The sequence below is a fragment of the Sus scrofa genome, chromosome 13 (genome assembly GCF_000003025.6).
Source record: "Sus scrofa isolate TJ Tabasco breed Duroc chromosome 13, Sscrofa11.1, whole genome shotgun sequence".
NCBI lineage: Eukaryota > Metazoa > Chordata > Mammalia > Artiodactyla > Suidae > Sus > Sus scrofa.
This window is the reverse complement of record NC_010455.5, coordinates 27,930,476-27,958,438: the sequence shown is the minus strand read 5'-3', so window position 1 is coordinate 27,958,438 and position 27,963 is coordinate 27,930,476. Positions and strand designations below refer to the sequence as shown.

The window sequence follows — 27,963 nt, the reverse complement described above, 5'->3', positions numbered from 1 at the left end:
CTCAACGAATACATTTATAGTTGTACAATGACCATCACAATCCAATTTTATAGGATTTCCATCCCGCACCCCCAGCACATCCCCCCACCCCCAAAGAGATTTTTACAATTTTATGCATACTACACCATTTCACCTCATTCATAATGACAGTGCCCCAGCGTTGAGCTGGCACCAGCCTTTCCTTTTTTGTATATCTGACATGCTGAAAACAGTGTTTAATAAATTTAACTGGCATTTTCTTTGATTTACAAGGAAGTTAAACTTTTTTACGTGTTACCTGAGTTTTCTTTATAACTGACAACCCAAACTGAAGACTTGTCAAGATCCCATTCTTGAGGAGGTCCTTTCATGGCTCAACAGAAACAAATCTGACTAGTAACCACAAGGATGCCTGGTCTCGCTCTGCATTAAGGATCCAGCGTTGCCACGAGCTGTGGTGTAGGTCACAGACCACGGCTCGGATTTGGCGTTGCTGTGGCTACAGCTCTGATTTGAGCTGTGGTTACGCCTAGCCTGGGAACCTCCATATGCCGCGGGTACAGCCCTAAAAAGACAAAAGATCCCATTCTTCACCAGTCACATCAGTTAGAAATTATAAATTTGGTGTCACATCTATCTTTCCTCCATTTTAAGACAATGCAGAGAATCTTCAGAAGTGATTCATTTGAGTGGGCTAGCAAGTCCTGAAATAGGCTCTCTGAATTACACAAACTAGTCCTGAAGCCATTCCACACTACTGTCTTTAATGTATACTCACTTGTTATAAAAGCCAGGGTTTTTTCTCATCTGTGTCACTGCTATATCTGTTCTTTTATCACTTTCATCACTATAAATTTTAATATATCTTAGTATCTGCAGGTAGGAGTCTTGACAGCAAAGACTCTTAGTACAGAGACTGTCCTCGGTACCAGGAGTAGTACCTAACATATTAAAAGCAAAATAAATGTAGTTAGAATGAGCGTTTCTCTAAATTAAAAGACAAAAACAAACAAAAAAAACAGGTAGCAGTGGCATGAGTTCAATCCCTGGTGAGCATAGTAAGTTAAAAATCGTGCACTTTCGCAGCTGTGGTGTTAGGTCACAACTGCAGCTTAGATTCGATCCCTGCCCCAGGAAATTCTATATGCTGTGGGCACAACCAAATAAAAATAAAAATACACCAGTGGTTCTCAAAGTGTGGATCCTGAACAAGCAGCATCAGCACCCCTGGGAACCTGAAGATACAAATTTGCAGGCCTTGCCAGAGAATTGGAAATTTTGTGGGTAGGGCCCAGCATTCTCTGTCACTCAAATTTGAGAAATACTGATAAAACCTATTAGAGAGAAAATGAAAAATTTAAACATGTGAAAAACTGTTTAAAAGATCTTAAATTTTGCAATTTATCTTTTTTTTTTTTTTTTTTTTAGCTGCACTGGCAGCATTGCCAAGTTCCCAAGCCAGGGATCAAACCCATGCCACAGCAGTGACCCAAGCCATTACAGGGACAACACTGGGTCCTTAACCAGTTAGACACCACAAAGAACTCCTGTCTTCGGAGTTTTCAAACCCCCTGGCCCTTTCTCCAGTCCTGGGTCCTCTCCAGAGGTTCTTGCTTTCTGAGCCTCATGCTGCTACGGAAGCAGTTTTTTGACTGACATCTACTCTCACCATCCTATTTCTTCTCCTGATTGAGTCATGCATGAAGTCTTTCAGATAGGAGAAAGGCTAGAGAGAAGGAATCTGTCCAGGCCTGAGTTTAGGAATCTATTTCCCCACATTCTAGGCTAACAGTAGCCCCAGGTTTAACATGATTTAGGCATAAATGGTCTCAGAAGCTCAGGTAAGAAAGGACCACTTATTTACTGTCATTGATTTAAATGCTTCCTCAAAGACTAGCAACAGCTAACACAATCCTGGTCCCAGAGCTAGCCAAGTTTTTCAGCTGAAGGACAGAAACCTGAACTTTTTATTTTTATAGCTATTTCCCCAAATTCTCCCAAGTCTAGCAATAACTTCTCTTACTACTAATCCCAGCATAGCCTCCATTCTCTCCAGAGCCTGAATCCTTCAAAACCCTCAGTGTACCATCCTAGAATACAAACTGCTGTCCTGCTCTCTTGACACCCTGTCCTTCCCAGCCTTCTCCCTACACCAATCCAGCTGTCTACCAGTACACTTTCCCCCTCCTTCCCTATCCCCCTGAGGAGATTATGGCACATAGTCAGTTTTCCCTTTGCACTTGCTTCTCCCTGAGTCACCAAGTCAAGCTGTGTATCTGGTGCAACTGCAGCAGTATTGTTTACCTCCCAGAGAAGGTCCTCTGTAAACTGTGGGCAACAGAGGCTGGACACCCAGTGAAAAATGGGGAAACATCCTAAACATATAATGCTTCCTCAAAGACTAGCAAAGAAAATATACATGTGGCTAATATGCATAGAAGAGATGCTCTACCTCATGTGCCATCAGGGAAACACAAAACAATAAACTACCATTTCATACCTATCAGAATGGCTAAAATCCAGAATACTGACAACACCAAGCTAAGAAGAATGTGGAGCAACAGGAACTCCCACTGCTGGTGGGAATGCAAAAATAATCAGATACTTTGGAAGACAGTTTGGTGCTTTCTTACAAAACTAAGCATACTTTTACCATATGACCCAACAACTGCACCCCTAAGTATGTACCCAAAGAACTTGAAAACTTATGTCCACACAAAAACCTGAACACAGATGTTTATGGCAACTATATCCATAATTACCAAAGTTTGGAAACAACCAAGATATCCTTCAGGAGACAGATAAATAAACTGTTACATCCAGACAATGGAATGTTTATTGCACACCTAAAAGAAATGAGCTATTAAGCCATGAAAAGTTAGGGAGAAACTTAAAATCTGTATTACTAAGTGAAAGAAATCAAATCAAAAAGTACTATACAATTCCAATGACAGAATGTTCTAGACAGGCAAAAGTATGGAGACTGCTGTGGCTCAATTTGCTGCTGTGGCACAGGTTTGATCCCTGGCTCCAGAACTTCTGCCTGCTGCAGGGATGGCCAAAAAAAAAAAAAAAAAAAAAATTGTACATAAAGCTCTTCAGAGTAACCAAAATGTCCACCCGAATCCCAATTTATTTTTTCTCTGATTAAATCTGAATTTTAGGAGTTCCCATCATGCCTCAGTGGTTAACGAATCCGACTAGAAACCATGAGGTTGCAGGTTCCATCCCTGGCCTTGCTCAGTGGGTTAAGGATCTGGGGTTGCCGTGAGCTGTGCTGTAGGTTGCAGACGCGGCTCAGATCCCACGTTGCTGTGGCTGTGGCATAGGCCAGCAACTACAGCTCTAATTAGACCCCTAGCCTGGCAAACTCCATATGCCGAGGGAGCTGCCCTAGAAAAGGCAAAAAGACAAAAGACAAAAAAAAATCTGAATTTTATTAAGGATAAATGAGTCTTAAATATTTTCTTCTATTTAAATGTTTATGTTATCATTTAAATAGTGTTCTATAGATTAAGCATGAAATTATAGCCCAATTACAGAGAAAAACAACAAAAAACACCCTAATCAAATTTTGTTTACAATAAGCAGATTTATAAACTTTTGGAACATCTGTCACTCAAAACTAATTAATGGCAGTTAGTTATTATATTCAATTCATTTTATACTCAAGACAAACCTAGTAAGAATCCTAATTATTCTTCGGGGGAGATGGGAAAAACTGAGGCTCAGAGAGGTAAGGTCATCCACCCATCACATGGCAGAGAAGGCATCAAACTCAAGACTATCTAGTTCTAAGTCTATTTTCTTAAATTTTAGGAGTTCTTCTTGCTCAATAAACAAAACAGCCATCTCGGCTGAAGACTAAGTCCTTGGCTCCTAAGAATTTAGAAAAAAAAAAAAAAAATGTGTTTTCACACGTCTTTTTACCATGGTTATATCCAAGTTTTATTCTCCAGCATGAAGCCTCTGATGTCGAGCAAGCGCTGAGCTGTGCCTGAAGGCTTTCCCACAGACAGCACATTCATAGGGTTTCTCTCCAGTGTGAATCCTATAATGTTCACTAAGGTGTGCTTGCTTGCGGAAGGTTTTTTCACACTCACTACACTTATAAAGTTTCTCTCCAGTATGAGTTCTGTCATGTTCAACAAGGGAAGAGTTCTGAGTGAAGGCTTTACCACATTTGGTACATGTATAAGGCTTCTCTCCTGAGTGGATTCTCTGATGCTGCATGAGGCATGCACTCTGATTAAAGGCTTTCCCACAATCATTGCACTTATAAGGTCTAGCTCCAGAATGACTTCTCTGATGACGAGTAAGGCATATGCTCTGACTGAAGGCTTTGCCACATTCACTGCATTTATAGGGTTTCTCTCCAGTATGAATTCGCAGGTGTTTAATAAGAGATGGACTTTGACAAAAGGCTTTGCCACATTCATTGCATTTATAGGGTTTCTCTCCAGTGTGAATTCTCAGATGCTGGACCAAGACTGCTTTTGTTTGAAAGGCTTTCTCACATTCATTACATTTGTAAGGTTTCTCTCCCGTATGAATCCTCAGATGTTGAGTAAGATTTGATTGTTTACGGAAACAAGTTCCACATTTGGTACATATATATGGCTTCTCTCCCGTGTGAATCCTTTCATGCTGGGTAAGAGATGATCTCTGAGTAAAGAATTTTCCACATTCACTGCACTTCAACGGTTTTTTATGCCTGTTAAGTCTCTGATGTTTCAGTTGCAATAAAATCTGACTGGAACTCATGGTGCTTGTAACACAATGAAGGGGTAGCTCTCCAGTAGGTTCCAATATAGAGGAAACTTTCTCTCAAAATCACAGTACTCACAAGGTACTTTCTGAAAGATTATTATCCTTAGGGTAACACTGTTCTCCTGAGAAAGGTCTGTGTGCACCTGGTATCCTCCCAGTCATTCCTGCAGGATTTCCCATCCTAGTCCTTGTTCAGCATGCATCTTGAACTTCTCCTAATGGGAACCCCTGATGGCCAGGCTCTCTGACCCTTCACATCTTCTTCAAGTCATATAACACTGTGCCATCAGGCTTGGTCTTCTTGCCTGAAAAAAAAAATCTTTTCATGAAAATGTCCTCCATGCAAAACAGGGGACCTGCATAGTGGAATCCTGATTTTTATTCTTTTCTCAATAATAGAGAAAGGATATCATAATGACCTGGGGGAAAGAAAAAAAAAGATTAGAACTGATGATAAGGATAAAGAGATTAAGTAGTGACAGGTCTTCAGAAATCTATAAAATTCCCTATTGTGATTGCTTCTAAAACACTCAAATTCTAAAAGGTGATCCAGGTAATTTAGGATCATTTAGAGTGACAAACAGTAGGAGAATGTGAAAGGGTAAGTATAATAATGTTGAGCAAATTAAGTGTTGGGGACAAATACTACATACCTATAGTCTCTACTCCTCAAAAAATAGGTGAAAATCTATTTCCTTTGGCTACCTATAAGCAGTATCTTGGCAGGCTAGTGATAACTGAAGAGTTTCTCTTTCAAGATCTCAAAGGTGATCCAGGATGTAACTTTTGCTAGGTCCATCTCACCAATCCTTCCTTATTCCATCACCCTGATAGGTGTCTCTTTGGACCTCTCTTTCTCTCCAAAACATTCAGCATCTATTGCTCTCCCTCTAGGTACAACCTGGAAATCTCTCAGTTTGAAAACTAGAGTTCTGCTTAATGAAAGAAAATAAAATACCACTGTCTTGTTTTTACATAAAAATAAGACAAGGAGTTCCTGTCATAGCTTAGTGGTTAACGAATCCGACTAGGAACCATGAGGTTGCAGGTTCAATCCCTGGCCTTGCTCAGTGGGTTGAGGATCTGGCGTTGCCGTGAGCTGTGCTGTAGGTCACAGACATGGCTCAGATCCTGCGTTGCTGTGGCTCTGGTGTAGGCTGGCGGCTACAGTCCAATTAGATCCCTAGCCTGGGAACCTCCATATGCCGCAGGAGCGGCCCTAGAAAAAGACAAAATAAATAAATAAATAAATAAAATAAGACAGAGGTGGTCTTTGGGAAGAAGCCCCCATTGGACAGTGACTTCACTACAGCATCATGGTCCAGGATCTGGCCCTCACCTGCGAAGCCAAAAAAAATCCTTCGGGACCTGATATGTATCAATCAAATTCACAAGGAGAATGATGTAGAAAACACAAAGTTAGAAAGTTGTTTTACCAATTTACAATGAAAAAAAAAATCCTTTTAATGGCTGCACCATGGCATATGGAAGTTCCTAGCCCAAGGATTGAATCCAAGTTGAAGCTGCAGCAAAGCCAGATCCTTTAACCCATTACACCAGGCCATGGATCAAACCCATGCCTCTGCAGCATGCCTCTGCAATTGGATTCTTAACCCACTGTGCCATAGTGGGAACTCCAAAAAATTTTTATGCTTAATGTTCAGTTGGTTAAGACATTCTCTCCAGTAGAGAAAAACTGTGTAGAAACCAAATCACTGTCATCAGGAAACTTCTTAGAAAGCAAAGAAATGCAGAAAGAGTAGACTACTTAGATGATCTTAATAGCATTAAACGTTGAACGCGATGCCCTCAATAAAGGTGGACAATCGAAAAATGGATATTCAGGCACCACATAACCAAATGACTGTTTTAAGTCTGTATGAAAGAATGTCACTGTTTTCCTAGGAGAGTATTACCAATGACAAAAAAAAGTGCAATATGATAATGCACAAAGAAGAGGGTAGGTGCTCTTAAGGACCAAGCACCCTGACATAAAAATTCCTCCACAGAAGAATGGAGCCCAAAGCACCCCACCCCAACCTCTACACCTAAGGGAGAAGCCACTGACATCAAAAATCAAAGACTACATTAGAAGGCAGTGAGACAAGCACTGGACTGAATCAAGAGGTCTGGATTCTAGTTTTCGCTCTGCCACTAACTGTTCAATGACCTGAAGCAAATCACTCAATTTCAACTGTCATTTTTTTTAAATCTGTGAAGCAAAAAACTAGATGATATCTAAAAATTCCTCTAGTTCTCATTGTGGTGCAGCAGAAACAAATCCAACTAGTAACCATGAGGTTGTGGGTTGGATCCCTGACCTCAGTCAGTGGGTTAAAAATCTGGCATTGCCGTGAGCTGTGGGTGTAGGTCACAGACGCAGATCGGATCCTGCATTGCTGTGGCTGTGGTGTAGGCCAGCGGCTACAGCTCCAATTCTACTCCTAGCCTGGGAACCTCCATATGCTGTGGGAGTGCAACCCTACAAAGCAACAACAGTAATAATAATAAATGTTTTAATTAAATAAAAGATTTCTCTAGTACCAACATTTTGTGATTCTTTGACTCTAAAAACATACAGGAAAAGAGCACAAACCTGAAATCAAGCCTTCTAGTCCCTTTTTGACTGAAGCTGGTTCTTCAGTTTTTTAATTAATTTATGCTGGCTACACCTGGCAGCATGTGGACGTTCCCAAGCCAGGGACTGAACCCATACCACAGCAGAGACCAGAGTCACTGCAGTGAAAACACTGGACCCTTAACTGGCTGTGCAACAATGGATTCAATTCATTTATATGAAAAGTACTAACTGAGCAGCTACTAGTATCAAGCGGTGAGATGACCTCTTGCTAAAAATAGGCTGAGTGAACAACAGGGCAACACCCCAGCAGTTAGTCTCCACTATAAGAGGTAGATGAATTTCAGGAAAATAAGACTGCCTCTGCGTAAAGCAGACTCTCCAACAAAAAGCAGGTGGAAGATGTTAAGAATCCCTCCAAAGATGAAAGGTTTTAACAATCCCTCTGAATAGATAGCAAAGAACACTGCATCAAAATGTAGGGACTCAGTTTGCAGTCTAATCCATCCAAACCCACTAGCACCTCTTACTTGACACTAAACAATCTTCAAACTTCTAGTAAGACTAAGTCACACTACTAACCAATTTTAAAATTCAGGTCAAGTAGGAACCACCACACCTCTTCCTTGTGGAAAAGTTTTCTTCACGTTTCCAAGGCACTTCTTCAACGTTCTGAAAGAATTTCACACGTCTCTACTGTAGCACTTTCTACTGTGTTTAATACTCTGATTATATCCAGTCTTCCTCAACTAAACTTGAAGAGTGATCTAGCATCGGCTCGGAGCCAGCAATCTCTGGGTTTGAATCCCTGTCCCACCAATTATTGAGTCAATTTACTTCTCTGCGCTCCATTTTTTTTTCAAATGTTAAATGACGCCGATAATAACTACTTAACAGAGTTGTGATGATGCATAAATGAGTTAACACATGAAACGCATTTAGAAGAATACTGACTGCTAAGCATTCAGTAAATAGTACCTGCTGTTAAACTATTACTGAACCTGCATGTCTTTATATATCACCTGTTCTGCTGCTGGAGAGGAAGAAAAACTTGAGATAACTTGCGCGTTTACTCATTCAGCCTGCAAGCCTTCGTCAAGCAGCAAAGCGGAGAATAGTATTCGCTTCTGGAACTCAGAAAACCCAAGGAACTCAGGAGTTTGCTTTCTCACCCAAGTGCACAAAAATGGAACCCGGGCCTCCCCACTCCCAGACCAGAGCTCTCGAACAGCCTCCTCTCCTCTCTCTCCAGGGCGAGCCGACCCGGGCCCCGAGCCTCGGGCTCCCTAATCCAGCTCCAAAGGACCCTGCTCGCCCGGAAGGAAAAAGTGCTGCAAGCGGCTGCGCTCCTTCTTCGACCAGCTGCAGCCAGGATCGGTTGACTCCGCTCACCAGGCGTTCTCCACGCGGCGGCCGGCAACAGTCTCCACCTTCCCGCGTCTGCGCACTCCCTGGGGGAGTGACGTCACCTGTCCGCGCCACGCCGTGCCTCGCCAGCAACCGCAGCCGGCTCCTCCCTAGGAAGAAGGAGGGGCTTCCGCTGCCACTTCCAGCAACCAGAAACCGTTGCAAACCTGTGTCACTATACCGGTTCCTGGAATAAGGAGGCTGAACAGCAAGCGAGGGGATAGAAGCCGCCACAAGGAGCTCTCACTACCCATGAATTCACCCGGCAGCCGGATCAAATTTATCTTCCTAAAAACTCTTCCATGGCACGGTCTGTTGGAGGTCTTCTAAAGGTTTTCCTGTAAGCTGGCTTCGACCTTACTTAAACACATTCTCATCTGCCAAATACTTGGCCTCACAGGAACCCCGCTTACCCTACTGCTTCTGGATCTTGTTCAACAATCAGGCAAAAGACAAAAGCTCTGCTTTTAGTCCCAGATTCTCAGTGTAAGAACTTGGGCACGTTAAGTTCTCTCTGTATGCCTGTTCCTTCACTTGTAAAACAAAGATGTTAATGATACTAGATTTTAAATGGTTTTTGTGAGGATTAAATGAGGATAGTTCATGTAAATTACCAAGAATTTTCTGGTACAGGAGTTCCCATCATGGCTCTGTGTAAACAAATCCAACTAGTATCCATAAGGACAGATTCCATCCCTGGCCTCACTCAGTGGGTTAAGGAACCAGTGCCATGAGCTGTAGTGTAGGTCGCAGAGGCAGCTGGGATCTGGCATTGCTGTGGCTGTGGCGTAGGCTAGCAGCTGTAGCTCTGATTAGACCTCTAGCCTGGGAACCTCCATATGCTGTGGGTTTGGCCCTAAAAAGACAAAAAAAATTTTTTGGTACTTAAAAATAATGATGGAGTTCCTGCTGCAGCTCAGTGGGTTAAGAACCTGACCAATATCTATGAGGATGCAGGTTTAATCCCTGGCCTCACTCAGTTGGTTAAGGATCTTGCGTTGCCACAAGCTGCAGTGTAGGTTGCCAATATGGCTTGGATCTGGTGTTGCCATGATTGTGGCATAGGTTGGAAGCTGCAGCTCCAATTCAATCCCTAGCCTGGGAACTTCCATATGCTACAGATGTGGCCCTAAAAAGAAAAAAATTAATAGGAGTTCCCTTGTGTCACAGCAGGTTAAGGATCTGGCATTTTCAATGCAATGGCCCCGGAGTCCTTGCTGAGGTGCAGGTTCCATCCCTGGCCCAGGACCTTCCACATACCACAGGCACAACCAAAAAAAAAAAAACCACAAAAAAGCTTAGTAAATATTCTTCCTATCATATTTCCCAAGTCACAGCTCCAGCCCCCAATGACTGCATTGGCTTCCAGGACCTTTCCAGCCTTCAAAGTATCACCCCTGTGCCCTTTTGCAAAACTTTAGATCTTGCTGAACCTCCTTCAGGAAATATTTGTGCACAAAGGCTCACCCCAACAAATGTATTCCAGGGTTGAAGCCAAGAGCAGTGGGCAACTGACCCACTTCAAGGCATTCCTACTGATCTGCAAACTCAGGAATATAGGACTATCTGGTTACCATCATATTCCTAGAGTACAAAAGTTGGTACTCAGTACACGCTTTATAAATGAGTGAAATGCAGCAGGAGAGTTACCTTCTCAAATTTCCAGATGAGCTGATTTTCCAAAATGAGGTCCAACTGGGAGGCTGAAAACAGGAGTGCAGATGCCATACTGAAACTTACACTAACCATCTGCAGCTAAAAGGGGACCCTTTGGGAGTTCCCGTCGTGGTGCAGTGGTTAACGAATCCGACTAGGAACCATGAGGTTGTAGGTTTGATCCCTGGCCTTGCTCAGTAGGCTAAGGATCCAGTGTTGCCGTGAGCTGTGGTGTAGGTTACAGATGCGGCTTGGATCCTGCATTGCTGTGGCTCTGGCGTAGGCTGGCAGCTCCAATTTGACCCCTAGCCTGGGAACCTCCATATGTCGAGGAAGCAGCCCAAGAAATGGCAAAAAGACAAAACTAAATAAATAAAAGGGGACCCTTTGTAGAACTATCAGCTGACATACCAGGGAACAATGTTGAGTTCCCTTTCTTGTGAATTAGAACCTCTTCAGCACCTCTTGTGAATCAGATAGCAAGTTCTTCAGCCATAGCCCTAACATCCCGCATGCTAAACAGCCTAGGACTACTCACTTTCCCCCTTTAAGGCTTCAAAGAATCTCTAAATCAGCATGCTCTGCTGGATAGAAACTAACCCTGGAGTGGGGTATGCGAGGCAGAAAAGGTTACTATAAACAGGAATCTGAGGCTTAACTGCAATTTTGGATCAGCTTTTCAATGAGAAGTGGAGGGATGGACACCAAAAACATTCCACAAAACTAAAATCTGCTGCAAGAGAGTGAAACTGGAGTTATGTGGGGTCAAAACTAGATGTCTGCATTATGTGGGAGGATGGGATCAAATGCAAAATCAATTTATTTTTCACCCTCACTTACATGCAGTAAAGTCTGATCCTGAGGGCCAGAAAGCTTCTGAATCTAAAGTGAACTCCTCCCATTCTCAAGAGTAGGTTATCAGAGACAGAAGTAAAGAGGCATCATGGAACAGAGGTACAACAAATAAGAGAAATCTGAGAAAAAAGCAAGATAGGACACTGGAATTTTCAATTGCACATGACACTAGCTGTGTGACCTTGGGCAAATCCAACCATCTTTCTGTTTTCCCTTTTGTTGTTTTCAGGATTTCATGTGGCCTCACCTCTGCGTCCTTCTGAAGTCCCAAATTACATTTCAGCACACTGAGTATAAGCAACACATTCCTTCATCACTCCAGACCCCAAGGAAAGCCAGGAGCTCAGGAAGTGCCTCCATGTTAGGGTTTCCAAACTCAATTGCTCTCTTGCAAGGTGAGCATCATTGCTCAACTCTTGTCTATCTCGTTTCATGGATATTCCAATTGACAGAGCAGTGCTTCTGCAGCTGCATGCATTTTCCTCTTCCTGTTGATTGAATGCCTAGTTTGTAACAAAACAAAAAATTTTTGCTACAGATAACTTTTTTTTTTATGGTTGAACCTGGGGCATATGGAAGTTCCCAGGCTAGGGGTCATATTGGAGCTGCAGCTGCTGGCCAGCATGCAAGCTGCATCTGCAACCTATACTGCAGCTCATGGCAATGTGGATCCTTAACCCAATGAGAAGGGGCCAGGGACTGAACCCACATCCTCACAGATACTAGTTGGGTACTTAAACTGCTGAGGCACAATGTGAACACCTTACTCTTTCTTTTGAGATCCTCTCTGTATCAGAGTGGACCAAACACTGTTCCTTGGGGAAAGGTTCAGAATACTTGCTTATGGCAAACACTTCATGACACACTCATGTATTCACCATGCCTTTCTGCTGGTAACTGGGGACCTAAGTCACAACCTGTAGATGGGCATGGAGAAGTGTCTGACTCAATTTTAGTTGGCTTCCACAAATATTTATTGAGCACCTACTAAATGCCAGAGACCGAATACAGAGGTGAGTAAATTTCACATGGCTCCTGCCCTAATGGAGCTGACAGTTCAGTGGGAAGAGAAAGATTTATAAACTATTACAACCTAAAATGACACATAAAGGGATAAAAGTACAAAATATAGAAATAATTTAAAAATATATGTGAGGTGAAAGAGAACTAGGAAGAGATGCTGCCTGAGCACATTCCTAAGTGACAAATGGGAGGCTCCCAGGCAGCAGAAGCAAGGAAGGGAAGTAGGCAAAAGGAATAGTATGTGCAAAAGTGCTAAAGTAGAGATCACTGGTGATGACGAGTCACAAGAATTTGCTCTATGGAACAGGATGTGCAAGGAATGTCCACTGAGAATGGTGATGCAGGCATGGACCAGATGAGGAGCTTCAGCTGCCCCTTTTGGGGCTAGAAATTTATTCAGAAAGAGATCAGCTGTGTCTTGCAAAGATCATCCAGAAGAAATGTGTAAGACGGCCTAGTGGGGGAAGAGACTGTAAGACTCAAGAGTTCCCTGGTGGCTCAGTGTGTTAAGGATCCAGTATAGTCACTGCTGCGGCTCAGGTCGCTACTGTTGTATGGGTTCAGTCCCTGGCCCGGGAACTTCTGCATCCTGTGGGTGTGGCAAAAAAGAGAAGAAACTGCAAGACTGGTTAGGAAAAGAGAAAAATAGCCTAGGAAGTAATCTGGAGAACTGGAATAAAGCAGTAGCAGTAGAGATGGTTTCCATATTTAGGCAATAATGTCAATAGGGCATGGTGGTGGACTGGGTATGATGAGGGAAGATAGGAAGAGAACAATTCCTAGATCTAGGGCCATGCTGGAGTGGGCCAGAAACTGAGAAAATCAGGAGCAAGTATCTCCAAGTGTGAGAATGTGGAAGTAAGGCAGTTTTTAAATGATAGATTTTCTTCCTGAATCCCCAGCCAGTGAAAATGGCACCTGAGGATTAAAACTCGGTGGTGTTCATTCCATTACAGAAAACTTCTCTCTCTCTCTCTCTCTTTTTTTTTTTTTTTGTTTTACAGTGCCACACTAGTGGCACATAGAAATTCCCGGGCTAGGGACTGAACTGGAGCTGCAGCTGCTGGCCTACAACACGGCCACAGCAACTTGGGCTCTGAGCTGCATGTGACCTACACCACAGCTCACAGCAATGCCAGATCCTTAATCCATTGAGCAAGGCCAGGGATCAAACCTGCAACCTCATGGATACTAGTTGGGGTCATAACCTGCTGAGCCACAATGGGAACTCCTAGAAAATTTTTCTAACAACTAGTTTCACTCTTAAGGTTTCCCCATTTCTTCCTCAAGAAAACTCTCCCTTTCCTCTCTAATCCTCCACTCAAGGCTCCAAAACTAGTAGCATAAATTAGATACTTAGCATAATTATGTATAAGGAAGTTCCTAAAGTTTTGGTGGTCAAAGTTGATTAAAATATATTAATTCAACAAATAAATATTAATTGAACATTCACAATGTGCCAGCAACAAATTCTATAGTTTTTTCATTTAGGAAATATAAATACATTGACATTACTTTCAGTAGACCACATATTTTTTCCATGAGCATAAAATATAATTCTCATAGGGTTATTTTTGCCCAAAAGATATTAACTTACTCAATTATGAATTGCCCTATGGCATATTTGAGAATATAATCTTTATTGCTGGAGAGGGAAAAATGTGTCTAATTTCTGACACATTCCCAATATTGGTAATTGCTCAAACCAATGCTTATAAAATAGTTGTTCTGGAAAAAAAAAATCAATGCTGAGTTCCAAATAACCAACCATTCCAGAATTAACTTTAGTTTTTTTAATAGTCATATTTTTAAAACTATATAAACTTCAGAGCATAGAAACTATTTTGAATACAAGTCAAAGCCTATCCTCATTTAATCTTCCAGAGCTGAATCTCTGGGTAGCACTTAAGAACATGAAAAGGAATGGAGAAATACAAGGGAAACAAGCTCTTCCTTTTTCTCAAGATAATAATAATAATAATAATAATAATAATAATAATAATAATAATAAAAACCCATCATGATCATGGCAAAACATGCTATCTTGACTTTCAGGGATTTGAAAAAGAAGTAATTCTCTCTAGACTTCTTTCCAAATTCATCCCATGAGAAGTGTTCCCCTAGATACTCCTAATCCACAGGGAAGAGTAAATATCCTGGAATAAAAGTCCCAGTAAAAGCAGAACCATCTGAGATTTACTGAATCTTTGGTTTTAGCCACCAATCCCATGATTACACAAAATCTAGCCTTCCCCATTATATTGATCACTTCATCACTAATGCTTTCTTAAGGACCAGTCGAGCAGCCCCCAAGTCCAGCCAACCTGAAAGGCTAACTTCATTCATCATTAATGCTTTCCCCTCTCCAAAGGCTAACAACAAGTCCCACTCTATTAAATCTAAAAGAACCTTCTCTTCTGGTTCCTATACACTAGTGGCCCAGCCAAACTTACAAGATACAGCTGAATGGTCTAGTCCAGGACAGGCATATGCAGGCTTCCTGCTCTGAGGCCCCTTATCACTAGCAGCCTACACAAATCATTTCCCTCAGGGTAAGCCACTATTCCTCTGGGACAGATGTGAGGTCTTTCTCTCCATGGCCCTCTGAAAAGATCAGACTTGCTTCTCACTGAGAACATTCAAGAGAAGTCTTTCTTGACTTCTTATTTCCTTCTTAGCCCCAGATCACCATCCATGTTGAAAGGATCAGGAAAGATTTCCCTCACCCTGGTAAAAGCCTTTTTCACCATTTCTGTAGCAATTGCCAGTTCTTGCTACATATCCCTTTATTTGATGATGAATGAATGATGATTCTTTGTTTTCAGTTGTATCTGTCTCCCCTTTATGGGGTCACTTCCACAGATGGGCACCCTCCCCACAGTAGCATGGTCAGAGCTGCCTCAGACCATCTGCAGGCTACTCAGCACTACCTCAGAACTGCTCCCACTTTCACACTGACAATCAGTGCTTAGAAAAGCACCTCAGCCTACTGGCCAGTGAACACAAGTGACAAGTTGGGGAGGTGAGGTGGGGGTGTGGTAAAAGCAGCACAGGGCTAACTTAACAAATGGCACCCCCAGGCAGGAGTGTGCCATGGGGAGAGAGGAACAGCAAGAAGCAGGGAACCCTCTGAAAAGAAACTGCACTCCCAGATGCCCCCCTGGAGTAGGCTCTGCATTCTCCAAGTTCCCACCACCATTTCTGGAAATACCCTTCTGAGCATAGTATCCAAGGCTCCTTCTCCTTCCCCCCAGAAACTCTTCCTGTCCCTCTCCCCTCAGCCAGATTCCTAGTCACTCTCGCTAGAGAAACTGTTGTAACTTGAATCCCAGGTTTATTCACCACTGTGAAGTTTCTGATGTCTGAAAAGGACTGAACTATGTCTGAAGAATCTTCCACATTTAATGCACTCATAAGGCTTCTCACCAGTGTGAATCCTATAATGTTCACTAAGGTGTGCATACTTGCGGAAGGTTTTCTCACACTCACTACATTTATAGAGCTTTTCACCAGTGTGAGTTCTATGATGTTCAGTAAGAGATGTGTTGTGAGCAAAGGCTTTCCCACATTCTTGACATTTATAGGGTTTCTCCCCAGTATGAATCCTCATATGCTGAGTGAGGCAGGTATTCTGATTAAAGCCCTTCCCACATTCATTGCATTTATAGGGTTTTTCTCCAGTATGACTTCTCTGATGCCGAATAAGGCAAATGCTCTGAATGAAAGCTTTACCACATTCACTGCATTTGTAGGGTCTTTCCCCTGTATGAATTCTCTGATGTTTAGTGAGTGGGGTGCTCTGAGCAAAAGCTTTGCCACATTCTTTACATTTATAGGGTTTTTCTCCAGTATGAATTCGCTGGTGTTTAATAAGGGATGGGCTCTGACAAAAGGCTTTCCCACATTCCTTACATTTATAGGGTTTCTCTCCAGTATGAATTCTCTGATGCTGAGAGAGGTTTGCCTTTGTATGGAAAGTTTTCGCACATTCATCACATTTATAGGGTTTCTCTCCAGTGTGAATTCTCTGATGTTGTGTAAGATTTGAGTGTTTGCGAAAAGAAGAGCCACATTCATTGCATAAATAAGGTTTCTCACCAGTATGAATTCTCTGATGATGAATGAGGTGTGTGTTCTGACTGAAGGCCTTCCCACATCTATTGCATTTATATGGTTTCTCTCCAGTGTGAACTCTCCTGTGTTCAGTGAGATGTGAATGATTACGGAAGGAATTCCCACATTCATTACATTTATACGGTTTCTCTCCAGTGTGGATTCTCTGATGTTGAGTAAGAAATGATTGACATCGAAATGTTTTCCCACACAGCTCACATCCATATGGTTTCACTCCAGTGTGAATTCTTTGATGTCGAACAAGGAATGAGCTACGACTAAAGGTTTTCCCACAATCCTCACAAGCATAGGGTCTCCTGTGAGTTCTCTGATGTTGGGTAAATGATGAGCTTTGAGTAAAAGTTTTTCCACATTCACTACATTTCCAAGATTTTTTCTCTGTAGAGAGGGTCAGACATTTACTTTGGTCTGAAATCTCATTGGTGTGTATGCTACTTGTCTCCCACTGATGTAGGCTCTCTTCTGTAGAAACTCTGAGATGTGTAGCAAGGCTTGAGGTCAAAAACAAACTTCTCTCAAAATTATATTCTTGGCTAATCACTTCTGGAGGTGTTTCTTTGTGGATAAGAGTTATTTCCCCAAAACCTCCTTCTTGGAAAATGCATGGTCCTGGAACCTCTCTGGGAGGGCTTTCCTTCATATTCTCACAAACATATTTTGCTTCAAATGTAGAATCTTGGTATTCATCCTTTTGGAATCTCTTTGCCACTATCCCTGGCAAATCAGTTTCAGAGCCATTCTGCTCTGGAGCAGGCTTGTTCACCCAACCTGAAAGAAACAACCAGAGTGAATATCTCTTGTGAAGGTCAGAATGGAAGCCCCTGAAGTTATAGGGAGTTAACTTTTTTTTTTTCTTTTTGCCTTTTCTAGGGCCGTTCCTGCAGCACATGGAGGTTCCCAGGCTAGGGGTCTAATTGGAGCCCTACACCAGAGCCACAGCAACGTGGGACCCAAGCTATGTCTGTGACCTATACTACAGCTCACTGCAACGCTGGATCCTTAACCCACTGAGTGAGGCTAGGGATCGGACCTGAAACCTCATGGTTCCTAGTCAGATTCATTAACTACTGAGCCACAGTGGGAACTCCCTGGGACCTAACTTCGACAGGTCCCAGTAATGGCCTCTGAGTAAGGGCCAATAAGAACAAGTGGGGCAAGTAATTCAGAGTTGTAGTGGTGAAAGAGAGCTGCATTAGGGTAAGTGATCATAATTTATGAGGAATTAGCAGCTGCAGACACCAAGGAAGAGAATCAGAGACAAGGGAGATAAAGGGCAAAAAACAAACAATTGCAGACTAAGATTAGAACAAGACAGGAAACATGGATGGTTTATATTCAAATAGTAGATAGTGGGAGAATATAAAAGTGAAAAATACTGGCAAAGAGAGCAAATGAGTATAAGGGAAAAGCTGGCATCATGAGATGGTCACCCACATGCACCCTTAACCTCCATAAAGGAGAGGCTAATTGTCTTTCCTGAGTTCATTCAGTTTCTCTTGAAAAATTCCAAAGCCCTCCTGTTTCTTCCACTAGTGATCCCCTGCTCACTCACCTGCACAAATCTCTCTGCCAATCTCTCTCTCTTTAGCTTCTTGCATATTCAACATCCACAAATCTTCTCTTTGCTTTGATTATAAAAGACTTCAAGGTTGGAAAACTGGGAGCCCTGCTCATAGGGAAAAAAAGAGTAGGGAGGGGACATCACTGTCCCAGGAAACAGAAAAATGAGGAAAGACTGTTGCCCAGGGATATTATCTGATAACTCACACAGAAGCTATCAGGAAAGCAGTGGGAATGCATCACCAGGGGTCAGGGTGGTGGTGGGGACTCCCAGCTTTCCAGGTTCACAAACTCTATTGGTCAGCTGTTCAAGAAGTGACAGTCAGACAGACTGACATATCAGCAAATACTCAAGCACTTGACAAATAAAACCAGAATGTTATTTATAAAGATAAAAATAACTATGAAATGAACAGGAATATTCATGTCAATTAGTGCACTATGTCCATTATACAATAACTTATATGAAAAGTCATAATCAAAAGTTGTGTGGGGAAATGGCCTCATAGCAATGCTAATGCATTAAATCTGATCCACCCACCTTTACTATATGCCAAGGAGCGGGACAGTAGTTAGGGACTTCTCTTTATTTAATACAACCTAGACGTACACTGATTGTCCTTTCTTCTAGATGTTATATGAATTAAAATTTTTTTCTTCAAGCATAGCTCTATATAAGACTATAGGCTGCAGTTAAAAAAAAATAATAACACTTCAGGAGTTCCTGTCATGGCTCAGCAGAAATAAATCCAACTGGTATCCATGAGGATGCAGGTTTGATCCCTGGCCTCACTCAGTGGGTTAAGGATCCAGCATTGCTGTGAGCTCTGGTGTAGGTTGCAGATGCAGCCTGGATCTGGTGATGTTGTGGCTGTAGTGTAGGCCAGCAGCTGCAGCTCCAATCTGACCCCTAGCCTAACCTCCATAACCTCCATATTCTGTGGGTGCAGCCCTAAAAAGACAAAAAAAACAAAAACAAAAACAAAACCCCACAAAAAACACAAAAACATTATAATTATGAAATAATTTCTGACTTAGTGCAAAAATAGTAGAGTCCCTGGTGTTTGTAAAGTCAAAATCATAACTCTTCATCCAAAAATGTCTTTCCAGGGAGTTCCCTGGTGGCCTAGTGGTTAGGACTTGGTATGTTCACTGCTGTGACCCAGGTCCAACCCCTAGTCTGGAAACTGAGATCACATCAAGCTGCTGCATACTGTGGCCAAAATCTCTCCATATAACCCTGAAGTAAGAATTAGAAGCATTATTTCAAGAGAAACAGAAAACAGAGAGATGATCTCTTTTTCTTTTTCTTTTTTTTTTTTTTGACAGACAGATGATTTACCACAACTAAGAGCTCAGAAGGCATGAAGGAATAGGATGTCTGCTAAAGTACATAATAAGGCTGCTCTGTAGGCTTCTCATCAGGTCTCTGCCTCTGTGGTGAGTTTTAAAGGTTTAAGAGGATACTTTCTGGAATTTGCTTATCTTCTTCCACAGTAGGGACATAAAGTGGACCCAGGGCTGAATCCTCCTACAGAGACTCATCAAATAGAATGGGGTTTGGGTATCATCAGAACTTGAGAGTAGAGAAAAAGTCAAACATGCCTCACCTACCCAGAGCTTATATCACAGCTAGACAAAGACATTAAACCAGTAGTTACAAATATAGGATTTATAAAAGTAGAAATATGGGGCGCTGTGGAATGTAGAGCAGAGGTGATCTAATCTAATCTAGGAAAGAAAGCCTCCCTATAGAAGAGATAAATAAGAATTGGATGGGTGCAGAGGGAAAAGATATCAGAGAGTTAAAACAGATAAATCAAGCTCAGTGAAAGAGATCTAGTAAGGCCAAAGAATCAGGCACTAGAAATAAGATAGGAAGCCAGAGGCAAGCAAAGCCTAGATCAAATATAGCCCTGAAAACTATTTTAAGGAATTTACACTAGAGTGAGCAGAAAACCATAAAAGGGATCTGGAAAAAGATATGACATGATTAAACATACACACACACACACACACACACACACACACACACACACACACACACACACACACATCCTTCTGCTAATAATGCAGAGAAAAATTGTGTACAAGGGGTGGAAAGCAAGGTGAAGGCTGGAAGACCCTTTTGGGGTTGTTTCAGCAGTCCAATAAGGGGACTGGATTGACTAAGAGACAAAATCAACAGGATAAGGAGTTCCTGTCGCGGCTCAGTGGTAAAGAACCTGACTAGTATGCATGAGGACAAGGTTCGATCCCTGGCCTTGCTCAGTGGGTTAAGGATCCCAGGTTGCCATGAGCTGTGGTATAAGTCACAGACACAGCTTGGATCTGGCCTTGCTGTACTGTGGTATAAGCCAGGGCATTCAATTCAGCCCTGATTCAACCCCTAGCCTGGGAACTTCCATATGCCATGGGTGTGGCCCTAAAAAGAAAAAAAAAATCTACAGGATAGGAATAGTTGAGGGAGATGTGTGGGAGAAGGAGAAAATGATAATTTGCTGGTTTGGGGCTTGAGTGATGACAGCGTCCTTTAGTGAGAGTGGGAACACTGGTTTAGGGAGGAAAAAAGATACATTCAATTTGAAATATCAGGCATACTTATGTGGAACAGAAGAGAGAAGTGTGGGCTGAATATTTGTATATATACCTTTTGTCATAAAGAGAGTAACTGAAATTCTGGGAATAACCAATAAAATCATTAAATGAGTGTAGCCAGGAAAACTAAACATTCATTTATAAGGAAGTTTAAGTTTGGCTTTTGATTTTAAAGATTCTTAATTACCTAAGAGAAATAAGTAAAATAATTTAATATGTGACAAAAACTGTCATTCTTTTTTTATTTTTCTGCTTTTTAGGGCCACCCCCAATACTGCATATTGAGGTTCCTAGGCTAGGGGTCCAGTCGGAGCTGTAGCTGCCAGCCTATGCCATAGCCACAGCAATGCAGGATCCAAGCTGTGTCTGTGACATACACCACAGCTCATGGCAATGCCATATCCTTAAAACCCACTGAGCAAGGCCAGGGATCAAACCCGCAACCTCATGGTTCCTAGTCAGATTTGTTTCTGCTGAGTCACTACAGGAACTCCAAAAACTGGCATTCCTAATCATAAAAAAAAATGATTGCTCACAAATTATGTTGGAACTATTACTTAACTATCTGGAGAAACACTTAGTGAGATTCCTACCTCACATCACATACCAAAATATATCTAAACTGAGCAAAGAGTTAAAAATAAAAAAAATGAGGAGTTCCTGCTGTAGGGCAGTGGATTAAGAATCCAACTACAGTGGCTTGGACCGCTGTGGAAGCCTGGGTTCCATTTGTGGCCTGGAATAGATTGCAGCTGCAGCTCAGATTCAATCCCTGGTCTCAGAATGACTACAACAGGTATGGGGAAGAAAGAAAGAAAAAGGAAAGGAAGGAAGGAAGAAACTATAGAACAAAATATTGATAAATTATTGATCTTAGGGTCACAATGGACTTTTCTAACCATTATGAAGAAAATCACAAACCACAAAGGACAAAGCCAGATAAATCTGGACACAGAATTCAATAGTCTCTACATTAAAATACAAATAAAAGACAGACAACCTAAGAAAAGTATTTTGATTTATAAATCAAGGAATCGGAGTTCCCGCCGTGGCGCAGTGGTTAACGAATCCGACTAGGAACCATGAGGTTGCGGGTTCGATCCCTGGCCTTGCTCAGTGGGTTAACGATCCGGCGTTGCTGTGAGCTGTGGTGTAGGTTGCAGACGCGGCTCGGATCCTGCGTTGCTGTGGCTCTGGCGTAGGCCGGTGGCTACAGCTCCGATTGGACCCCTAGCCTGGGAACCTCCATATGCCATGGGAGCAGCCCAAGAAATAGCAAAAAAAAAAAAAAAAAAAAAAATCAAGGAATCAACAGAGCTGATGGATAAAAGACTTCTTTTTATTGAGTAAAGAAAAAAGATGAACTGATAGAAAAATGGGTGTATTATTGATTAGGATTAGGATTATCTTTTTTTCTTTTTAGGGCCGCACCCACTGCATATGGAGGTTCCCAGGCTAGGGGTCCAATCAGAGCTGTAGCCGCCAGCCTACGCCACAGCCACAGCAATAAATACACCAAGAATTACAAAAGGCGGAGTTCCTGTCATGGCTCAGCAGTTAATGAACCTGACTAGTATCCATGAGGATGCAGGTTCGATCCCAGACCTCACTCAGTGGGTTAAAGATCCAGAGTTGCTGTGAGCTGTGGTGTAGGTCACAGACGTGGCTCAGATCTGGTGTAGCTCTGGCTGTGGTGTAGGCCAGCGGCTACAGCTAAGATTGGACCCTCTAGCCTGGGAACCTCCAAATGCCATGGGTGCAGCCCTATAAAGACAAAAAAAAAAAAAAAAAAAAATCACAAAACGCAAATAAAGATATTAAAACAAAGTTCCACCTCAGTAGTGATCAAAGAAATGAGAACTGGAATTCCCATTGTGGCTCGGCAGTAACAAACCCAACTAGTATGCATGAGGAAGGGTTTGATCCCTGGCCTCGCTCTGTGGGTTAAGGATCCAGCATTGCCATGAGCTGTGGTATAGGTTGCAGATGTGGCTCAGATCCCAAGATGCTATAGCTGTGGTGTAGGCCGGTAGCTGTAGCTCTGATTGGATCCCTAGCCTGGGCATTTCTACATGTGCCCCCCTAAAAAAAAGAAAAAACAAAGAAATGGGAACTGAAAGAATGAAGACTCAATGTTCATATCAAGTTGGATAATTTCCTTTGAATGCTAAAACTCAAAACTGGCAAATGTGCAGGGAAAGAGCTTCTCATATCCCACTAGTGGAAATGTAAACTGGTTTTACCTTTCTAGAGGCAATCTAACGATATATACTAGGTCTTAAAGTTGTAGGCTGAGTTGCTGTTGGGACACCATGATCACTGCTTTGAGGACAGAAGAACTCAGAAAATAAAATTCTCAATCTCTATGACATATACCACTTCAGTGTATCTTAGAAGATCCTCAAAGACATCAGTAGGTCATAAAGATGCCTGTATTATTTAACTTATTAATTCTACTCTAAGAACTTTTCCACAAAAAAAGAACTTTTGGGGTGGGGTGGGACAGGGAACCAAACTGAATTATTTTGTTACCTGTTTAAAAAAAAAAAAAAAACCCTGGTATGTTGGAAAACACAGCATTTCTATTGATGGACACTGAAGCTTAACAAGGTAGCAAGTCATAGCAAATCTTGGTACTTCCACTAGATGGAAACTATTATAGATATCAGATAATGGAAGATGAAAATACACAACAATGTGGAAAAATACTTATATGCGAGTGGAAAAAATACAGCTCTCGTTGTGGCTCAGTGGGTTAAGAACCCAACACAGTGTCCATGAGGATGTCGGTTCAATCCCTGGCCTTGCTCAGTGGGTTAAAGATCCAGCATTGCCGCAATATGCAGCATAGGTTGCATATACAGCTCTAATTCAACCCCTAGCCCAGGAACTTCCATATGCCACAGGCGCAGCCGTTAAAAAAAAAATAAATAAATAATTTTAAAAAGGAAGAAAAGGAGTTCCCGTTGTGGCACAGTGGTTAACAAATCCGACTAGAAACCATGAGGTTGCAGGTTCGATCCCTGGCCTTGCTCAGTGGGTTAAGGATCCAGCGTTGCCCTGAGCTATGGTGTCGGTTGCAGACGCAGCTTGGATCCCGTGTTGCTGTGGCTCTGGTGTAGGCTGGTGGCTATGGCTCCGATTAGACCCCTAGCCTGGGAACCTCCATATGCCGCAGGAGCAGCCCTAGAAAAGACAAAAAATTAAAAAAAAAGAAAAGAAAGAAAGAAACATGGGATAATAAAATTTCGACTACATCCTAACATCATATATGTATACTAAAATATGTATTTGAATAAAACCAAGAAGGAAAATTAATCATCACTATGACGATATGAATTATGAACGATTCTCCTATTTTCTAAATTTCAATTATTTACATTTTACTTTTTTTTTTTTTTTTGTCTTTTTGCCATTTCTTGGGCCACTCCTGTGGCATATGGAGGTTCCCAGGCTAGAGGTCTAATCGGAGCTATAGCTGCTGGCCTGCAACAGAGCCACAGCGACGCAGGATCCGAGCCGCATCTGCAACCTACACCACAGATCACGGCAACGCCGGATCGTTAACCCACTGAACAAGGGCAGGGATCGAACCCGCAACCTCATGGTTCCTAGTCGGAGTCGTTAACCACTGCGTCACGACGGGAACTCCATATTTTACCTTATTTTTAAAAAATTAACTTAAATCACTCAGAATATCTATCAAATTTCTAGCCTCAATCATCTCTGAGGAAAAAGACTACGTTAAACTTTTGTTTTAAGGCATTTCTTATTGTAATGTTTGAAAGTCTTCTTGTAATGGAGTTCCTGTCGTGGCACAGTGGAAACAAATCCGACTAGGAACCATGAGATTGCTAGCTCAATCTCTGGCCTCGCTCAGTGGGTTAAGGATCTGGCATTGCCATGAGTTGTGGTGTAAGTTGCAGACATGGCTCAGATCCCACATTGCTATAGCTGTGGTGTAGGCTGGCAGCTCCTATTGGACCCCTAGCCTGGGAATTTCCATATGCCATGGGTATGGCCCTAAAAAGCAAAAAAAAAAAAGGAAGTTTTCTGTAAAAATAAATAACTCTGTAATCTGAGAAAAAAAGTGAAAAAAATATAATCAGAGATGAGCACAGAAGTTTATGTACAAAGATCACGTTATTATTATTAATTGTAAAAAAAGGCATACCAATATAATAGATTATGAGTCATATTTTCCAAGAATATTCATGAGAAAATACATTGTGTTAAAACAGGAGACTACGAAATACTAAAACAAAAAATATGCACATATGTACCAGTACTGAATAAGCATTCAGTAAATGGAAACTATTATTAATATACAGATATAAACAAAACACCCACATAATAAAGGACAGAGAAAAACCCACCAAAATGTCAACAACTGGTCATTTAATGAGTTACTTTGTCTTTAACATCTTTCTACATATTTCATTTTTTCTACAATAAACATAAATTACTTTTATAGTCAGAAAAATATTTTAAAATGAGAGATCTGGCTCATGGGTTTAAACACAAAAAGGAAAAAAAAATTTAAATGCCACATCTAATGAATACAGTACAGGTTTCCCATTCAGATTAAGATCAAAGTGGAAAAATGGACTGGACTGGGAATCAGAAAATTTTGCTCTACCACAGCCTACAATGAGCAGGCCTATTGTGACAAGTTATCTGAAAAAAGGGACAAATTAGATAATACCCATGAGTCCTTCTAGCTCCAAGGTTCTGTGAAACTCTTGACTAAATGAGTTAATTCACATAAGCATTTATAAAGGTATCTGCCACATAGCGGGGAGTCAACAGGGGTTAGGCATCATTATATTGGAGGACAGGTTGGTGACTACCAGTCTTTTCTAGTCTTAGATCATCTGAGTTGTTCGCCTATGCCAAAAGTTAGCAAACTATGCCTCTATAGTTCAAAAACAGAACTACACAATGTGTAAACAAGTGATCTTGGCTGTGTGTTTTAATAAAATTTCTTTTACAGGAGTTGCGTCGTGGCGCAGTGGTTAACGAATCTGACTAGGAACCATGAGGTTGCGGGTTCGGTCCCTGCCCTTGCTCAGTGGGTTAATGATCCAGCATTGCCGTGAGCTGCAGACGCAGCTCGGATCCCACGTTGCTGTGGCTCTGGTGTAGGCCAGTGGCTACAGCTCCGATTCAACCCCTAGCCTGGGAACCTCCATATGCCGCGGGAGCGGCCTAAAGAAATAGCAAAAAGACAAAAAAAAAATTTCTTTTACAAAAACGGGTGGTAGACCAAATATAGACCAAGAGCCTTAGTTTGCTGACACCTTGGCCTTTAAGTTACACAGAAGGGAAATGTACAGGTGCTTCCACAAATGCATAAAGTGGAATAATCTGTTGGTGATTTTAAAATGCTAAAAGGACCTATCTGAATCTACACTGGAGGAAATAGGTATTATGGAAAGGGATGTGTATGTATGTGTACGTATGCATGTGTATGTGTGTGTGTGTGTGTGTGTATATATATTTCCACCCTCATCTTGCTAAAACTAACAGGGATCCAGTTTCCTTCTCATGTCTTGTAAGTTTTCACCCTGCTGCCACTGCCCTACCCCTCTAGAATTTGCTGATGGATTCTAGAAGAGTCAGGTGGGGTTCTTCAAAAATATGAAACCACAATTCTTTCAATAAGACCACACTTAAATGTACCTTCTCTGAAGTCTTTCTTTTTTTTTACAATTATCATTTTCTTTCTTTTTTTTCTTTTTAGGACCACACCCGCGGCAAATGCAAGTTCCCGGACCAGGGGCTGTATTGGAGCTGCAGCTGCCTGCCTAAGCCGCAGCCACATCAACATCAGATCCTAGTTGCATCTGCGCAACTTACGCAGCTTGGGGCAATGCTTGATCCTTAACCCACTTAGCAAAGCCAAGAATTGAATCTGCATTCTCATAGATACTAGGTCGGGTTCTTAACCTGCTGAGCCACAGTGGGAACTCCTGAAGCCCTTCTTGACTTGCCTGTCGGCCCTAGGTAATGAACTCATCCAGGCTGCTGCATCTTTTCCTGCCTTGGGTCACTTAGCTGCAATGTGTCCTTGTATAAGCCATCTAGTCTCTCCGCACCTCAATTTCCTCATTAAAAACTAGTTAGTACACAACTGCTTCAAACAGTGCCTGGTACATGGTAAGTGACAAATAAAAGTGGCTTAAATTATCACAGAAATCTGCTGACATATCTATGTTCTAACACTACAATGGAAGCCTCTTCCCATTTGGCAAGGCTCCGAGGTCACTCACTTTGTATTCCCACCTCTAAATTATATGTAATATTTGGCAAGTAATGGATAGTAAATTTTTTCTGTTAGACATTAACGTTTTCATAAGTGCTAACATGTACATGCCATGAACTGAGCTTTGTAGAGAAAAGAAGGCAGTGACAGTCCAACTTTAGAGATGAAGAAATCGCCTCTGTACCCTGGGGAATTATAACCCAGGTCTCCAGACTTCCTAGCCAGTGCTCTTTACACTATTTGCCTTCTCCTCTTAAGTCAGTTTGAGCTGCAGCTGAGGGAAGTGGCTGGTATTCAGAAGAACTATGGCTGCCGGGATTTCGTTTCGAACATGGGTCCTAGCTCTTGATCATTTATCCCCCACTCAATCAACATTCATTCATTCATTCATTCACTCCACCATCCTTAGGCGTGTCCTCTGTGCCAGGCCTGGAGAGTGCAGGGATGAAGCTGCAAGACAGGTCAGGCCGCCGGCAGAGGCAGCAATCCGGGGAGAACAACGTCCTGGTGGGCTTCCTACACAAGCCTGTGCCCATCGCCCCGGTGGAGGCGGGCCAGGAGCCACTACTTTCCCCTCACTTGGGCCCCGCCCGCTCACCGTGAGGTCCGGGCGCTCCCCGCGGGGCGGCAACCAGGCTTCCAGACGTACAGGAAAACCTACGGCGCAGGCTCATCCGCCGGGCCGTAAGAGCAGTGGCGCGGCCGGTAGTGCGTCACCAGCGGCCCCGTGGATCGCATCTAGAGCCGCCTGTGACTGCCTCTCTAGGAATTGGGAGGAGCATCTCTATGGCAACCGTAGAGAAGGCGATCCCTGACTGTTTTTTCTCCAAGCCACGTGGCATTCTCGCTGTCCCATGAAAGACCGCTTTGGCCCAGAACACAGTGATCACTTGATGCCACAAGAAAACTGTAGACGGGGGCGTTAGGGTTGGAAAGAGTGCTAGGTGGGGGTCAGAAGGGGCCATATCAGTAAGGGATTATTATTTTTTAAAAAAAGCTCCTGATTAAGAACCTTGACCTCAGCAATGGGCTCTGACCAAGGAAACCAGCTGGTGTTTCTTCCAGGCATGAGTGGTCCTGTTACCAGCCAGGGTTCTCCACCTTTCCATTCAATAGAAATTGATAAGCCAGACAAGAA

General features: G+C 42.3%; 1 protein-coding gene across 16 annotated transcripts; it reads right to left on the bottom strand.

The window, feature by feature from the left end:
- LOC100738134 (zinc finger protein 501) lies at positions 237-27,550 on the bottom strand. 16 transcript variants are annotated; one of them, XR_002338258.1, is made up of 4 exons: positions 8,350-9,441; positions 7,910-7,999; positions 3,910-5,054; positions 1,414-3,025 (listed from the first exon to the last, which is right to left on the bottom strand). XR_002338258.1 is itself a non-coding variant. In XM_021071738.1 (4 exons), the coding sequence occupies exon 4, from the start codon at positions 4,741-4,743 to the stop codon at positions 3,928-3,930; it is 816 nt and encodes a 271-aa protein (XP_020927397.1). In that variant the 5' UTR covers positions 4,744-5,054; positions 7,910-7,999; positions 8,350-8,454; positions 8,720-8,791; the 3' UTR covers positions 3,400-3,927. The 16 variants fall into 16 exon arrangements, 15 of the variants coding, with proteins under 15 accessions (XP_020927396.1, XP_020927395.1, XP_020927397.1 ...); XM_021071738.1 differs by lacking the exon at positions 1,414-3,025 and having other exon boundaries at positions 3,400-5,054; positions 8,350-8,454; positions 8,720-8,791; XM_021071737.1 differs by lacking the exon at positions 1,414-3,025 and adding an exon at positions 237-920 and having other exon boundaries at positions 7,910-9,439.

Bases quoted from the DNA above. Each gene is read 5' to 3' on its own strand.
- LOC100738134 (XM_021071740.1), bottom strand. From the start codon at position 27,499: ATGAGCCTGCGCCGTAGGTTTTCCTGTACGTCTGGAAGCCTGGTTGCC. The intron at 17,171-27,423 runs GTGAGCGGGCGG...TGTTTCTTTCAG, and splicing joins GGGAGCGCCCGGACCTCACG to GTTGGGTGAACAAGCCTGCT. The intron at 4,689-15,607 runs AATAAACCTGGG...TTAACAGGCATA, and splicing joins TCAGAAACTTCACAGTGGTG to AAAAACCGTTGAAGTGCAGT.